At 40.3% G+C, this 17,018-nt stretch overlaps 1 protein-coding gene across 1 annotated transcript in view; it reads left to right on the top strand.

Annotated features, from left to right (window-relative positions):
• TTBK1 (tau tubulin kinase 1) overlaps positions 1-17,018 on the top strand; it is a 104,467-nt gene that overhangs the window by 43,752 nt on the left and 43,697 nt on the right. The window contains exons 7-10 of the mRNA XM_050315218.1: positions 8,912-8,977; positions 10,589-10,681; positions 11,402-11,527; positions 16,028-16,182. Of these exons, the coding sequence (XP_050171175.1) occupies positions 8,912-8,977; positions 10,589-10,681; positions 11,402-11,527; positions 16,028-16,182 (440 nt within the window). The remainder of the gene's footprint in view (positions 1-8,911; positions 8,978-10,588; positions 10,682-11,401; positions 11,528-16,027; positions 16,183-17,018) is intronic.

The following is a 17,018-nucleotide window of genomic DNA, read 5'->3' as shown; positions in this document are numbered from 1 at the left end:
TGGCATCACCAAGAAGAGCCTGGCTCCATCCTTTTGGCACCCTCCCTTCAGATACTGATACCTTTTAAAAATTAGTATTGCACAAGCACATTGCACAAAGCATCTGCCCAACCACATGTATCCTACCTGTAGGATATCCAGAATTGTTCTTCTTTAGGACTGGAGGCAGGTTACCAGAGATGAATAGAGCCAGGGATGCAATTGTTACAGTCCATATGGAATAGGATGATGAAAACTACACAACCTTTTTTAATGCCTTTATACAAATCTATTGATGATGTGTAAGATACCACCCATCCAGTTTCAAAGGAGATACTGCAAGATCTAATCAGTATTTAGAAGACAGTAATGACAAACTCTTGTGAAGAGAGATTGAAAAGATTGTGTTTATATCATGCACAAGAAGATGAATGAAAGGAATTTTATAAAAGTCTGTAAAATACTAGTTAATAACTTAATACTAGTTAATAGCTTATGGATGCAGGGGATACTCTTCTGAGAAACAAGTCTCATTTTCTCTTCCTGATTTCTTCCCATTCCCTTACTCCTCTCTGCCCATAAAGTCCATTTTGTGGAGAATCCCAAGACCTTCCGTAACAAATTTGATACCACAGGATGCAGAGATCTCTTTCTAGGGTTTTAACTATTACTTCCCCTGGATGCAACCTTCTGCCATGATTCAGGTAGAGACATGAGCAATCTTACTCATTCTGATGTGCTGGTTGTATGACCCACCTTTGCCATGAAAGCAGTGTAAGCAGTCAGTGTCGATGCACATCTTAGGACAACAGAACGAAGCAACTGGGGAGTGAATTGAAAAACTGTGGGTTTTTTTAGATTTTCAGAAGTGTCTTCTATAGAAAGCACACAAGTTAAATTTTTCATCTTGCATTAATTTTTATAGCAGAGAGCTGGACTAGCAGAATGTCTTTGATATGGAGAGCTAAGGCTGAGAAGAAAGTTTGAACTCGAAGGGGGAAATAAACATAAACCTTGTTATGCAAATGATGAACAACATATGCTTATATAATGGAGATGTTCTGAGTCATGAAGGTCTTCTGGGCTAATGTAGGTCAGGTTTTGGACAATTCCTTGATCATTACTAGTCTTTGCTTGGGTCTTCTAGTTTTGTCACTAACATGCAGTACAGAAAGTATTACACCTTTACTCTGACTGTAACCTGCCTTCAGAAATGTATTCCCTGTGGCTCCACATATATTAATTGAAAAGGTTCAAGGCTTTAGCAGCTTGGTGTTAATTATTTGATAACAGAGGAGAGGCTATTTTTTTCCATGAAGTCTCTCTCCCGTTGCAGGATACGGCACTGGAATGTTCTGCTCAGCAAGCACTTTATTTTAGCTTAGTCAGCTGCAGCTGATTAGATCTCCATCTCCTCGTGGCTCAGACTGCACTGCAGTAGTTTTCAGTGCCTAGCTGAAGAGGCTGTACATGTGCGAGGGCGGCTCCGTGAGTCAGTGGGCAGAGAGAAGATGTTGTAGGCAGGACAGTGTTCTAAACAGCCTGTTCAGAAGAGCATGAGGGAGGCTGCAGAAATGTGTCGGCTAATTGACAAAAAGGGTATTTATTTTCCAAATGTCTGTGCATAGTGTTTAAAATAAACTTCACTGCAGGGAGCAAGGTATTAAAAGAGGAGATTATGGTATGTTTTTCTACTAGGTGGTTTTCCCCCCACTGGAAAATTAGCTATAAAATAAGACAAAGGATAGTAACTTCTACATCCTGATACCCCAAATAATTAAACATAGAAGCCCAGTAGTTTTATACTTACTTTGTACTTGAAATATATGTAAATCAGTAGTATTATGTAGGAGATGAACATTTTGCAGTAGAATAACAGATTTATGGAGCTGTAGTACTATATTATCTTAGGAGGGGATATAATTTTTGTCTCAAATTTTGTGTTATAAAAAGGTAGTGACAGGAAAGGCTGAAAGTACAGCGTAGTCACATTTGTTCACACAGAGATGAAAAGGAAGAAGAATGGACCTCAGTCTTAAAAAATATTGCACATTTAACATATTATAAAATTGCAGTTTCTGTGGGAATGGGTTAGTTATAAAAAGATCAACATGAAAGTTTTGTTAAGGTTCTCGTTATTTTCATTGTTGGACTAGCAAATTTGAACTTGAGAAGGGAGATCATGTTCTGGTTTAAAACATCACAGCTACAGAAAGCAAATGCAGTTGAAATTAGATGTATGAAAAGCAGACTAGCTGATGGATTTGAATATCATTTAGCATGCAGGGATTCCTGTATCTCATTACAACTAGCTACTTCTCTGCTTTCCTCTCCTGGAAGCCCTGGTTCAGCAAGGGTGACCTCAGATCATCTACCTGAGGTTGTTGTTGTTTTTATTTTACATAGTGATCTCTAGTTAGAGCTCTTGTGCTAAAGAGGTGAGGAAAAAGGAAGGACAACTTGGACTCAAATCCTATATATGCCTACTGGGGACTGAGATCCCATTTTCCATTTCTGAGTGCCTTTACTGCCAAGCTTTGGGGGGGATACATTTCGTCTGAATGTGTCATTCCTTCTGGCTGATGCTATTCCACATGAAATTCTGATTATTCTTCCCAATGGAGAACAGAGAGAGGAACTTAAAACTATTACTGTGGCTGGTGGTGGGAAAACAGGGGCTTTGCTCACTGGCCAAGGGAATGTTGAGTTGGATTGCAGGTCAAGTCTCCTCTCCATCAGATAAATGCATTTACTGCCAGGTCATACACTTGCTCTCTCTTGGTAATAATTATTCAGTTATTCTGGGCAAAAGATATCCTTTCTAACCTGTATGTTCTTAAACTTGCACCTCAAAGCACCCTGTGGCTTGGGGATGAGGGTGTACTTTGGAAGGAGGGAGGTGTGATTTTTGTGTCTGTTGAAGGGATGGGGAGATTTGAAATTTCAGTCTGCTGCATGTCAGTGATTGCCACAACTGTCTTTTGTCTTCTTCATTTTGATAGAAAAGGAATGTCATCTCCATCTGACTCCAGGAAAGCATTACAAGCTGTAAATCCCAAATGAGATGTGACTAACACTCTACAATGGTCTCCAAAAATATTTCCATTTCAGCAGTTCCCCTGTTCTGTTACAGCACATGAAAAACTTATCTTTCTTACTTAGCTGAGCACTCCCTGTGCTTTCTGTGGAGATATTCTGTGCTACTTCTTCCCCTATGGGACCTTGCGTGTAAGAAAGAAGTGCAGTTCTGAGGCCACAATTCTCTTGTTAAAAATCATGATAACTGAATAATAGGATTACAACTGAAATAAGCTTTTGATTGGGGAAAAAAAAAAAAGAAAAAAGAAAAAAAGCTCATTCTTAGCCCTGTTTCTAATGTGATAAAGGCATTCTTATCTTCAGCACAAATTCAGGTGCAGGAATTGCATGATGAGTGATTGGTGCTTGCTATTTAGAAAGACAAAATTATCTTTGTCTTTAGTGATGTTAAAATCCATTGGAAATTTTTAACTCTACTAAAGCAAAGTAGGAACTATGGCATTTTAACTCATCTCTTTAGGGTCTTTTGCTTTGGAAAGAATAGTAGGAGAGTTAAATAGCTTTCTCAAAACTAAATTTCATGCAAAACTTATGGAATTGTTAGAGTTTGCACATTTTTAGGAAAGAGGAATAGTAAGACTCAAATAGGAAAGTCCATTGTGTGGATTGCTTTTGATTAGTTGATTTTTGTTGGAATACGTATCTCTCAGCTGAGGTCTTTCCTCAGTTCACTGAATTGAGTTTTAAGGTTATATAATATATTATAATATTAGCTCTTGCCTCTGATCAGGATGGCCCTCAGATTTCCATACTGTGCCATTCTCAGATAGAGCTACGGCTCACGTGACCTGAAAGCAGCACTGACTTTCATCCTGCTCTCTCTCAAACCCCCATTCTGCATCCCCCCACAGACAGCGGAGACCCTGCTGTTTCTAGGTGGAGCACTGCAGAAGTCATCAGGGAAGGGGAACATGCCTGAACGTGGCAGCTGTGAAGCCTGTAAAGTTGACAAACCAGTGATTGATTGATGGATATTGATGGTGAGAAAGCAAGGTGGCGGTTGCAGCAAAAAAACCAATACCTTGAGTGAGAACCCATGACAATTCAAATGGGGAACGGGACATTGCTGGTCATTTTTAGAAACCCATGCACTAAGGGTAGAACGTGCTCTGGATGAAAAGGGCAAGAGATGAGAAAGAGCAAATCCCCTTGCTGGTTTTTAGATCCATTTGTCTGGGGGAGGAAGGGAGGTGTGTACATCACATAATTTTAGAAAGGAAAATGACGGTAGAGCCGTACAGCTGACATGATAAGGCCATGTGCATTTCTGCTCTCACCTTTGTTTTGACGCTATTAGGTGTGATATTTGAGCAGGGGGAAGGTAGTCTCTAGAGGGACCCCTCTCACCACTTACAGAGCACTCACAAACCACACAGGCTCAGCCAATGCTTCGTGTCTAAATTCAGCTAAATACAGTGTGGGCCAACAGCCCGGGGAAGGGTGCTGGGAGATGGCAGGAGCTAAACAAGACACAGGTTTCTGTTGGGGTACGATATTGAATTGGTTTTTAATTCATTTCTGTTTAATTTTTTTCCCTCATTTTGTTGTTTTTTATCATGTTTTTCTTTGGGTTTCTCTCTGTTTTACAGTTCTTTTGGGCTCTTCTTTTGAGGCTGTGTTTGATGCGTTGGCTTCCCATCCGCTGCTCGTAACCATCTCTGCTATGAGTTGTGAGTGAGCCATCACCATGCTTCTGGGTTTTCATTTTGTTTTATGCTTTTGTTATATATGGAAGTCCAAATTACACCTGGTTTTCTTTTTTTCCTCATGATATGTTTGTTTTTCAGCAGGATCGTGACAGCTACCTAAATGTGATGCAAAGGCCTAGAACAATTGGGATTCTCTCTGAGGGGCTGACAGATATTTGGGTGGTGCCAGAGACTGTGATTTTGTCACTTCTGTGATTTCAGAGGCAAGGGAAGGGGAATTCTCTCATCTTACATTTCTGAGTCCAGCTTCCTCTATTAATTTCTGACTCCCCATTGGCATAAAATATGTTTGCTATTATTAATGATTCTATGAAGTGATGCTGTTTAGATCAGCAAATCAAAAACACATATAAGAAGTGCAGATTATGTTCCCAACAGAAGAGGTGGAGATGCGTGTCCCTGAATTTCCCCCATGAACCTAACTGAAGAAGCAGATTCCTAGAAGTCACAGAGATTCTTCCTTTTCATTCAGTTAAAGCTTTCTTTTCCTGCTTATCACAACCTTTCCAACAAGTCATTTCAATCCAAGTTATATCTCCAAATGCTTTCCATGATCTGCGCCATTTCCTCTCTCCCCTTACCACCTTCTTGTCGATCTGTGCTAACTTTCTTTTCATATTCTTACTGCTGAAAATCCTTTTCCTGGTTCCAGGAGAGATGAGTCGATCCTAGATGACAGCAGGCCTGCCAGGGGCAAAGATGGTGGATCTCATGAGTTGTTTGCACAGGCTTCCAGAAAGTAGGGGAAGAACCAGTGGTCATGTTCCGTGAGAGTACCGCAGTCTTAAGAAACAGTAGACTGGCATACAAATACAAGATTTTGGGAAGGAAGCTGGAAATGGACACTCAAAATGTCAGACCAGTGAAGCAAAAGAAAAAATCTAATCTCTATGAATGAACACAGTATAAGGAGCCAGGATTCAGATTAATGAGGACATACAAGTACTCCTCAAATAAAGGGAGTGTACTGGAAAGACAGACTTCATGTGAGTCACAAGGGAGACACTGTTGGCACTCGAAATACAAACGATCATGAGTATTTGACCTGGAGAATGATGAAAAGCTGATGGGTGGAAAATGGCACAGCTTGTAACAGTGGAACACTTCATATAGGATTTTGTTACCTAGTTCTGTCTTTGTCTGTGAGGTAATCTACATTGCTAAGGCAGCGAAAGGAACACAGAGTATAGTTTTTGCTCTGTGGTAGTGATCCAACATATTCTCCCAAGCTAAAACTCATTTTAAATCAAGCTTCTAATGTAATATACTTCATATCTGTGACATCTCTCCAACAGCGCTGTGTAATAAAGTATTTCAGCTTTGTGGTAGACACAGTATGAATGTGAGAAGAGATACACTTTATAACATTTTTGATAGTAATACTGATGTGCAAAAAATAAATAAGTCATGCATAGTTGAAAATTGTATTTCAACTTGCTAGCTTATTATATATTCATCATTTTTGGGATTCAAATCCGTTGGGTTTTATAGGATGCCGTGGTCTGAACCTCCTAACTAACAATTTCCATTCTGTGTCAAATGTGGATTGGTCTGGACAACAAGGATGTTTTATCCAGGCTCTTTTCCACCGCTGGACAATGCAGTGGTGGGATGAAATTTATTAACTGGAAGAAATGAAGTGTAGAAAGAAATCATCTGGAAAATTAATGTTGGTGAATTCAGAACAAAAGTCAATGACAATTGGGTATACAGCATGTGCTAAAAGAAATGCTCAGGCAGGAGCTGTTTGTTTGGATGAAAAACAAGGTATCTCCACAGCCTGGGAAATATTTGATTTAAGTGATTAGAGACACGGTCAAAAGGCATGGCTAATTGCCTTATGACTGGCAGAGCAGTCAAATATGGTTAAAAGAGGTGCAGCCTTTATGAGAAAAAGATGCTGTTACACGGTTAGCATCTACCTGTTTTGTTCAAAGGACTCTAAATTGTCAAAGCAATTGCAAAGTCTTGCTTAGTTGCAGTACCCTTTCCTGAGGTACCGCATGAAAGAGGACTAGAGAGAGAGCCCTTGGGGTTCAGCAGCAGGACTGGCTGGGGGAGCAGCCTGTCATGTTGGCTGTGGGACAGGTGCACAGTTGAAAGATGGCTGGGCTTTTGCTTTGCTTCTGAAAGAGGAGGGAAATAACATTTGGAAACTGCCTAGCATTGGTTTCAGAACAGATCTAATTAAAGACTACAAAGATAGCCCGTCTGCCAGAAATAAAAAGTATTGATCTAAAGTGATTTTCAGAGACATTGCCAACCATACTGAAACCAGCACACGTGCTGTTTGGTTCAGTGCATGCACAGTTGATAACTGAAGACATTGAAGTCAGGAAAGAACATGAAAGACAAACTTCCATGGACTGCAAACATTGAATAATATTTTTTGTGAAAACATTATGGATTACGTGTTAGAATTGTTCCCAATACACTCTTATGTCTCATGAAAAGTATCAAAGCACCCTATCTTCCAGTCATAGTAGAAAATAGGAATGTCCTCTTGCTTTTGAGTATGTGGAGAAAATTTATGGTGACAGCTGGTTCAACAAATGTATTCCAGTGGCCAGTATTCTGCTTTTCGGGAACTCACATCAGTGAATTCACTGGAATTCTGAAAATATTTTGCAGTTATTTGTCAGTGGAAATCCTAAATTGCATGCTCTGAGAGAAATGAGGAACACCAATATAATATCTGCTGCTAAGTAAGTATGTTATAGCTCAGGCTGGAGTACTGCAAGATTAAATGCTGCCTTAAGTGCATGGAATGTGCATGGAGGTTCTCCTTGTGGAGTATTTGATTAGCATAAAGGAGCTGTAAGATAGACTTGCAGCTTTTTTGCTTGGAGTCACTGTAACTTAAGAGCTGCATTGTACACCATACAGGTGTACATGTTCATGGCACGGTGTCGATGAACTTGCTTAACAAAAGTTTGAAGTTTTACTCTTTCTGAGAATGTTGAAATTCAGAGCAACTTCCCTGTACCCAAAAGGAAGCAATTGAATTGTATGTATTTAAAGTGGCAGAAGGGTGCCCTGGAACAAAAGTACAGAGTTTTAGATGTAGTTTTGAAAACATGGGCACAGCTTAAAGAACAAACCTGAATCAACTGACCTAGGTGGGACAAGTTACTTAATTAGACTAGTTATTAATGTGCTCAATTTTCTGCTAGAATGGGATCTTCATTATGAGTATGTTTAGTTTTTTGCCCAAGCTTAGCCTTAAGATGGAAGAAATGTGGACCTGAACCTGGTTTTGCCACAAGAATTTTGAGAGCACTCTGTTAACTCTCATTAGCTCTGGTGCTTCTAGTTCAACTGAAAGGATTTGGTGGGTGTCATTGTTTAAATGCAAGTTTTTCAGACAGTAGCATCTTCATTAAGTGAGCTCACATGGATAATGTTCTTGTGGAGGCAGCAGTGGAAAGAGTTGGAAGAGTTGCTCAGCCCCCAAAAGAGAGAAAGCCTCCAGGTTGGAGGAACAGTCACTGGAGTGCCATTCCACAGCCACTGTATTGAGCCTTCACTTTCCAAATACAGGAAAAGGAGAATCAGAGAAAGAGAAAATAAATATTCATGATCTAAAATACACTGTCAAGAATCTGAAAAAAAGTAAGAACTCTGGAAGTCAGAGGTTCTTAATTTGAAGTCTTACAGAAGATGTTGACAAGCCTTGTCAGCAAATGTGTATGGTCATCTGCCTTGTAGTAGGTGATCCCTGTTCTCATCCTGACCAGGCTGTTTTCAGGCTTTGCTTAGCTCATGTTATTCATGACTCAGTAGTTTTGTACTTGCTTTTCTTTGCTAGCTTTTTCCTTGACCTGGAGTTAAAAAAGGAAAATATGATCCTGGATAATGTTCTTATCTCTATGCCTAGACTATTCCTGTTCTAACATATCACTGTAACCACCTTGCCTTCTCTGTAAAATAATCTTTTCTAGAAACACAGAATTGGAGTCTGCTGTCTGTTTAGCTGGCTGCTAGAGCACAAGAAGGCAGTAAGAGCTTTGTATCTCTTGGGTACATATGAAATAACAGTATAGACAAGAAGTTCCCAGGAGTTAGCTGCGCAGGGGATTTAGTCATCTGCTCTGTCTCTGAGATTTTCTCTTGTCTCCCTTCAGCCCCGCAACGTTGCTGGTTTTCGAGGAACGGTCCGCTATGCCTCTGTGAATGCACACAAAAACAGAGTGAGTATTCTTGGGTTATAAGGAGTTGAGAGTAAGATTATTTCCCCTCAGAAACCTGTTTTCACGAGCAGGGGAGTAAGAGGCATGAGTTTTGGTTTGTTATCTACAGAAGTTAGTATATCAGATGATTTCTGTTAGATGGTAAAGGTTATAAAATCAAAATTATGATTCAGTTATTGGATCCTCTCTGGTTGGCAGCCTTAATAATTGTAATTATTGCATTATCAGGCACTTCTCAAGGGCAACCTTCCCCCCCTCAAAAACATACTTAAGGGGAGATCTGGGTAAGTGCCAGGCTGCTTGATGCTAGTTTCTAGCAGAATTTGGCTGGGAATTACCAAGTGCCAAGTCCCCAAATCCATTCTTCACCTGTAATTTTTAATATTAACGTTGTGCTGTCTGGTGAAGAGCCACCCAGTGAGGGCTAGGTTATTTTTCCTTGAAAAGAACCATTATTTACATAGTGTCTGGCCTGTTTCATTCTAAACACTTCTGGAAGTCTCATTCTTCTTAAAACACTCCTACGTCCTATTTCAGTAATGTTCCTTTGCAGACTGTAAACATTAAGTTTGGACAATGCTCTCAGGTCCGTGGTGTGATTCTTGGGGTGTCCTGTGCAAGGCCAGGTCTCTTCCAACTCACCATATTATATCATTCTATGATTCGAAGTTATGCTAAGTGCTCGCCAGATGGAAACTATCAACCCCTCCTGCATTACCTCCAGGTTTCTGGCTTTCCTTGTGATGAGTCTGTAGAATGACCTGTGACATGTAAGGAAGTGTCAGGTTCTTTTAGGGAAAGAAGTTATTGTCTGCAAAAGGTGGGAAGTGTGATGTGGGGAGGGCAGTTGAATGCCATCATGAATTCTCTGCTTCCCAGGAGGCACTGAGAAACCTGAGGTGTAATTTTTGGAAGAGCTGAATAGTGCCAGCTATAGCTGATATCAGCTGAATGTATATTTAGACACAAAAATTGCTGTATAATGCAGGCTATTCTGAGAAATCATGTTCTAGACATTGGATGTTGAGCACCAAAAATGAATTCGTATGCTTTAGCAATTTCAGCCTTAACCTCCACGTTCCAATTTCCCATTCACTAGCCCAGGAGGAGAGTGGTATGTGGAAGTGTTACAAATCTGTAAATTGTGGTGCATGATTGAGTGTTCTGCAAAAGCCCTTGAGCAAACATTATCTTGTGAAAAGAGTGTGAGTTATATTAAGGGTTAGAAACAATAATAAAAATATGTCTGACACAAATTTTTGGATTTTTTTCTTAATCTAGGTTATTCCACATCCCATTAATAAATATTTCACTCCTGTGGAATACTCAGTGAGGGACAGTCCTATGGAAAACTTGTACTTTCTCCCTTTGCTAATATATTCACAGAAATGGAAACAAATGAGGTTATTCAGGTGACTGTACTGGCGTTGCCAAGTTGAATAAAAGCTTAGGTTTGTGTCTTTAGTCTTTAATTTGTCTTCTTTAGTCATTGAATGGGAAGTATGACTTCTCTTCCTGCCTTTTAAATGAGGTGGCTCATCTGGAAAGCACACCTGGACTACTGAGCAGCATGGAACTTTGCTCCTCAGTCTTAGTCTCTCTTTTCTCCAGGAGATGGGTAGACACGATGACCTGTGGTCCCTCTTTTACATGTTGGTGGAGTTTGCGGTTGGTCAGCTTCCATGGCGAAAGATCAAAGATAAGGTAGGAAACCTACTGTCTGTGCTTAAGAGAGCGGGCTGCATAATAATTTTAATTATTATGACTCTCTATTATACCTCCTGTAACTCTGTGCAGCTTTTTTCTAAAGTAAAGCCAGAATCTTCTTTTCATCAGATCTTGCTGCAAGATGCTAACCTGCTTTTCTGATGCACAGGGTGGTCTTATCTTATTGGGAGTAATTAGACTTTATTTTAATGCACATTGTTAATCATATTTGATCAAGTGATTCTTACTTTGTTCTTGCAAAGCAAAAAATAAAATGAAAAGACTGAGCTGTCCTTCTGACAAATGAAAAGAGCCTTTAGAAAGGCAGGAGGATAATGCTTTGCTGTGTCAAACAAACCAAATGGGATTTGAAATCAAAAAGCTAGAAAGAATAAAGCTAGCTGTTCATGATGTCTTGGAAATACTTTTTGCTAGGGAATAAAATCCCTGGAAAGAAGTAGATTGCCTGTGCAGAAGGCTCTGCTAAAGGGACCCTGGGGAGTGTTTCTATATTGGGATTCCCCTTTGACTTCTGCCTGCAGCAATCAACCTTCTTGTGCTTGGGACTGCAAACAGGAGAAGTGTGTAGACACTGTGCTGGAAGAGGCTGTGTTCCAGGAATAAGACTAGGTGATATTCCAGGAGAGATAAGTCTGTATAAATGTGATGCAATAGAAGAGATTCTTGGCTCTGAGATTTATTTTTTTTTTTCCCCAGGAGCAAGTTGGCATGATAAAAGAAAAGTATGAGCACCGAATGCTGCTAAAACACATGCCTTCAGAGTTCCACCTTTTTCTGGATCACATTGCAAGCCTAGACTACTTCACCAAGCCAGACTATCAGGTGGGAACCTTTCTTTGCTACCAGGATGATGCATGGCACTGTGGACTGGCATTTGGATTTTTTAAAGATTTCCATGCATGTGTTTATATCTGGCTGAGGAATACCTTTCCTAGGACCAGGAAAAAAAGGCTGGACTGTGCAGTTCTCCAAAATCTCTAAAGTTTTTTCATCTCCTTCCACCTCCCTGTCCTCCACACCAAAAAACTCTTCCCAAACAACACAGTACTTCTGGCTTTAATTAAAACACAAATATTTTGAGGTACTCCAAATGTGACAGAATTCTAGCACAGCTTGCCAAGATCTGCAAAGAGCCTATACCAGCAGCTCAACTGTGCCCACCAACCCCTTTGTTTTCCTGCAGACTCGTATGGGCCTTAGCCATTATTATCTCTTTCTTTAATATTCATCTAACATATGGATTTTCCTCCCATTCAGTGTTTGTTATCAGCATGTATATGATCAGTTTTGGTACTCAACTAACACAAAATAACTGGAGCAACTTGATTCTGTGTCACTTTTTTTTATCACTGTGGTTTTCTCTGTACATTAAGATAGAGTGATGGAAACAACATTTTATTAGCAAATATGTGCCTGCTCCTGTTGATAGTGCATCAAATGAGTGAGAAAGTGGTAGGAGGGTGTTCCAGCAAACTCTCTCCAGCAGTGCCTTTATGTTTTAGCCATGTACGTATTGTAGCATAGCAACACGCATTTTTAAGAAATTAAAAAGAAAAAAAGGAAAATACTTTCCAGATAGTGCAGCGGAAAAATAACATTTGCCACTAGGATGAAGAGCTGTAGAGGGATGGAGGTGGACTGAGAAGATGCAGAGGGAGATGGATTTGTTTGACCTGGAAAAGAAAAGTCAAAGAGGGGATCTGATTGCTGTCTTTTGCTGCCTCAAGGACAGTTGTGGGGAGAATAGAGGCAGCAAGGGAAGTTGTGACTAAGTTTAGGAGGGAAAAAATCAGAATGTGGGTTCTTAAATATGAAACAGGTACTTATAGAAGCTGTGGAATTTTCATTCTTGGGGATTTCCAAAGATTGACTGCATGAGGAATCTGATCTGCATTTTCAGTAGCTCTGGTTTGAGCAGGTGGTTGGATTAGAGGTTTCAGCATCTCCTTTTGAACGTACATCCTCCTATACTCTATTCCAGTTTAAAATAATTGTGTTGTAATGGTACTGAAAAACCATCCTTGAGATGGAAATGGAGGGAGATGTTTCCGGACAGTTTTAGGGCAGTACAAATCACAAACAGCTCTTTCACAGTAGGGGATTTGACTGAAGCTGTGAATTGCCTCTTTGCCTTCAGTTTCCTGCAGTTGCAACTTGGGCAAGAAGCTTCCAAAAGGGAACTCTCCACAAAAGTCTGACATCTGCAGCTTGCCACCTAAAGTGATTCTTCTGGCTTGACTTGGAGACCTATTCCAGACAGCAAATTCTCCAAAGAGCTCAGTTCCAGAGATGTCTCTATGTTGATTTATCTAGATGTATTACTGTGAAAGACTTTTTAATCTTTCACAAGGAGGCAATTCACAGCTTCAGTCAAATACCCTAAAGGGGGCCTGTAAGAAAGATGGGGACAGATGTTTTAGCAGGACCTGTTTCAATAAGACAAGGGATAATGGTTTTAAACTGAAAAGGGGTAGATATAAACTAGATCTGAAGAAGAAATTCTTCACTATGAGGATAATGAAACACTGGGACAGGTAGAGGTTGTAGATGACCCATCTCTGGAAACATTTGAAGACAGGCTGGATGGGGCTCTGAGCAGCCTGGTCTAGTTGAAGATGTCCCAGTCTGTGGTAGGGGGCTTGGACTAGATGACCTTTAAAGGTCCCTCCCAACCCAGACCATTCTATGATTCTAACTTATCCACTCTCTGTCTGTATTCATGTAAACCTTTAAGCATCCACCATGTGACAGGGAGGCACCACAGCTTAAGTTCTTGCTATGAGAAAAACTGCTTTCTTCTCTCTGTTCTACACTTGCCACCTGCAAGTCTGATTTGATGCCCCTTACATCTTGGTCATGACTGTGAACTGATGCCTAGCTTCTTTCTCACTCTCAGCCACAGAATCCTGAGGACTGGGACTGTTATGTGCAGTTGTAAAGTTTTGACCTTTCATCAGAAGTATAAAGGTTTCAAAGAAAGCTGAGAGGACTCAGTAAGTCCATGGAGTAAGTTGAGAATAATGGCAGATTAGACACTAGTATCCTTCAGCCTGGGAAAAAAGACCCTACAGAGAATACAGTAGAAGGCTGTAAAATCCCTAATGGCCTGCGAAGTCAAATGCAAGCGTTACAGAATAAGTTATAGAAGAAAGTACCAAAAGTTGTTTTAAATGAGTGGGTCCTTGATGGCATGGAGGAACGCTAAAAATAAGACAGCTGAACTTCTAATTTTAGCATGTGGTTTCTTACTTCAGACTGCTTCAGTATCAAAGGAATGGAAGGTGGCAGAAGCAGTACCAATTTTTAAATAGCTTCAGAAGATCCCAGTCCCTGACACTGATGTGTCCATCACAGAGAATCAGAAGCTGTGATAAGACTGGGATTAGTGGACATATGATCTGATGATCTAGTGAGGATGATCTAATGAACAGAAGCCTAGTGAACAGTAGGGCTTTTATAAGGGCATCTGTCTACAGATGTGTGGAGTTCTTGCAAGGCATCTTTGAGGATTTGGGGATATTAATTTTGAAAAGACATTTGAAAGTAGCAGTCAAAGCATTGCCAAACTAGCAGTCGGAAAAAATCCTAAGAATAATTAGAGTAGCATTAGAGGGTAAACAGAAAATATCCTTGTGTTACTATGTAGATTTGTGTGAAGCATACTCTTAAATACTCTCTGCAGTTCCATTCCTGCATATCAAAAAGGATATCTTCAAATCAGAGAAGTTGTAGGAACGAGGAACAAGGAGGCTCAAGATAGCTTCAGATATGGAAGGACTGATAAGATAGGACAGTACACTTTGAAAAAAAAAAATACTGACATGTACATAACATTTTTAAAATCAAAGGCAGAATGGCAAGAAGTGAATGGAAAATTATTGTATTCTACTTCTTCTGATATGAAAATAAGAAACTGTCAAATGAAATCATCAGGACGCGGGTTGGAATGAGTAAGGAAGGTGGTTCACATAATTGATGTGTTCTTTGCCAGAAGGTAGGTATAGTCTGAAAGCTTATGCATTCAATAAGTAATTAGGCAAATTAATGCCCATTTCCATCTGAGTGAGAGGGGAAATTGTTGTGACAGGAGGCTAACAAGCAGAAACACAATCCTATCATATTTATCTGTCTCACCAGTAAAATCCCTTTCAAGACAAAGACGCTGGTACCACTACCATGTCATGTTCACACTGGAGAGGCGGTACATGTGCCTTGGTCTGACCAACAGTCTGCTGTGGAAATTCTTTTGATCAAATGTTGTGTCACTACAGGAGTGGAGCACCTGGTTCTAGGGTTCTAGGTCACAAAAAGGAGGAAAAAGATGGCTCATCTGAAAACTGCAAATAGACATTTTACTGCAGTTTGGTGGAAGGTAGTAGGAAGTGGCAGGCTGTCTTGTCCTTCTGATCATGCTGATAAACAGAACTGGAATATAAATACAAATAAGGATGTTTGTTCGTGGTACTTTGTATTCATAACTTAGTGCTCATTCTATATCATAAACCAAATGTATTTGCCACCACACTCTCTCTCCCTATAGACTTTAGGCTGAATCCTAAGTCAGTTCTGCATTATTTAGCTGAATAATTTTATTAGAAATATAGGACCTCACATACAGCTCTGTTGGCCTATAGCATCCACTTTTCCTTTGACAGCAGAACATCAGATTTCTCTGGGTAATGCACTGGTGCATGGAACACTATTGATAGTAGTTTCATTCTCTCTTAAAGAATATCAGTTCTTAGACAGCAACAAGCATAAAGAAAATCAGCATGAGCATATATACCTGCCACCTTATAAAGAAGATTGTGTCATCTCTTTTACAGTTTTATTTTCTTACGCAGCCAAATGTGTCAGGCCACTTTGTGCATAAGCATAACATAGGGCTCCTGACCAAGCATTTGAGCCAGGCACTGCACCGAATCTGCATCCTAGGACTGCATTTTCCTGTTGTGTTTATTTCTTCTGGCAGTCCTTGAACTACGTGTCGAATGTACTATTCTGCACGTCTCATCTACAGGAAGGTTGAGCTGAAGTTACGGATTTAGATTTGGAGTAACAAGGCAACTGCAAGATTTCATCAAATCAGTGCCAAAATGTTGCGTTTCTTTTATAGTTTTGAAGAAATTTCACTTACTGAGCCAAAACCAGTCTAAGAAACAATCACTGCTATTTTATAACATTAGCTTTCATTTCTTAGTATCCTTTTTAGGCAAATTGAAGATTATAAACTGCACTTGGTCTTTGTGTGCATACTTCAGATTTTTGATGAGAGCCACCCTCAGCTACTTAACATAAATTGTTCTTGTAAATCTATTCCAGCTAATCATGTCCGTTTTTGAGAACAGCATGAAAGAAAGAGGCATCACTGAAAATGAAGCCTTTGACTGGGAGAAGGCTGGTACAGATGTTTTGTTGTCCACTAGCACCTCAACTCCACCACAGCAAAATACCAGGCAAACAGCAGCCATGTTTGGGTGAGTGTTGCAGTTGTGTCACTCAGACTACAGTGAACAAGCTCAGTGATAAGTTTGTTTTGAAAGATTTCAAGATGTTACGATCCTGGGAAGCTGGGGCCTCATGACAGCCACCACTTGATTTGACTTATATATATATATTAACATACGTCTGAGGTGGTGGGAACCCAGTTTCGGATCCTCGTTGTCTTGAAAACGCATTTTCTACTGGGGATGAGTGTGTGGGTTGGAGTCACATTAAGGGATGTCTGGAGATCTCTGAGCAGGATAAATGGAGCTTGTATATTGTGCATATTATATGGTGTACATGCCTGGAGCTTCTGGGAGAGCACCTGCTTTGAGGCCACTGGTGCCTTGCTGTGGGGTGTGTTTGTGATTGACAGTGAGCTGAGTACGGCTGAGTGCATGCACTGCTCACACCTCTGATGCAGCTCCTCAGCATTTACAGCGTGTTTCATCTGCTGGTGCAAAGGTACAGAGATTGCAAACTAAAAATGATAAGGCTTGGTTCACTGGTCTGTCTTGGTGCTTTTGAGGGGGCTGACATTGGGGAATAACAATAATCCCTAGTAGTATTACAGAAGATAAAAGCTATGAGGCCTATTAAGCCTCATTTGCTTGTGCAAAGGGGGAAGTTTCTTCTAAGCCCAATACTGTGTGATGGGCACTTTGAAGAAGCTTTCAGCCTGTGTATCAAGGGTCCCAAGATGCTTGCCACTGATACAACCCACTATCTTTGTGACTTTACGTTAGATGTCCTGATTCAGGCTGTCATATCTGGGATAAAGCTGGACTGCCTGTTTTTCAACCTGATCATTAAAAGCTGTGGAATTCCT

Source organism: Myiozetetes cayanensis, unplaced genomic scaffold (genome assembly GCF_022539395.1).
Source record: "Myiozetetes cayanensis isolate MyiCay16 unplaced genomic scaffold, myiCay2020 scf2-11, whole genome shotgun sequence".
Classification (NCBI taxonomy): Eukaryota; Metazoa; Chordata; class Aves; order Passeriformes; family Tyrannidae; genus Myiozetetes; species Myiozetetes cayanensis.
Note: the sequence above shows the minus strand (reverse complement) of the source record. Positions and strands in the feature narration are given on the sequence as shown.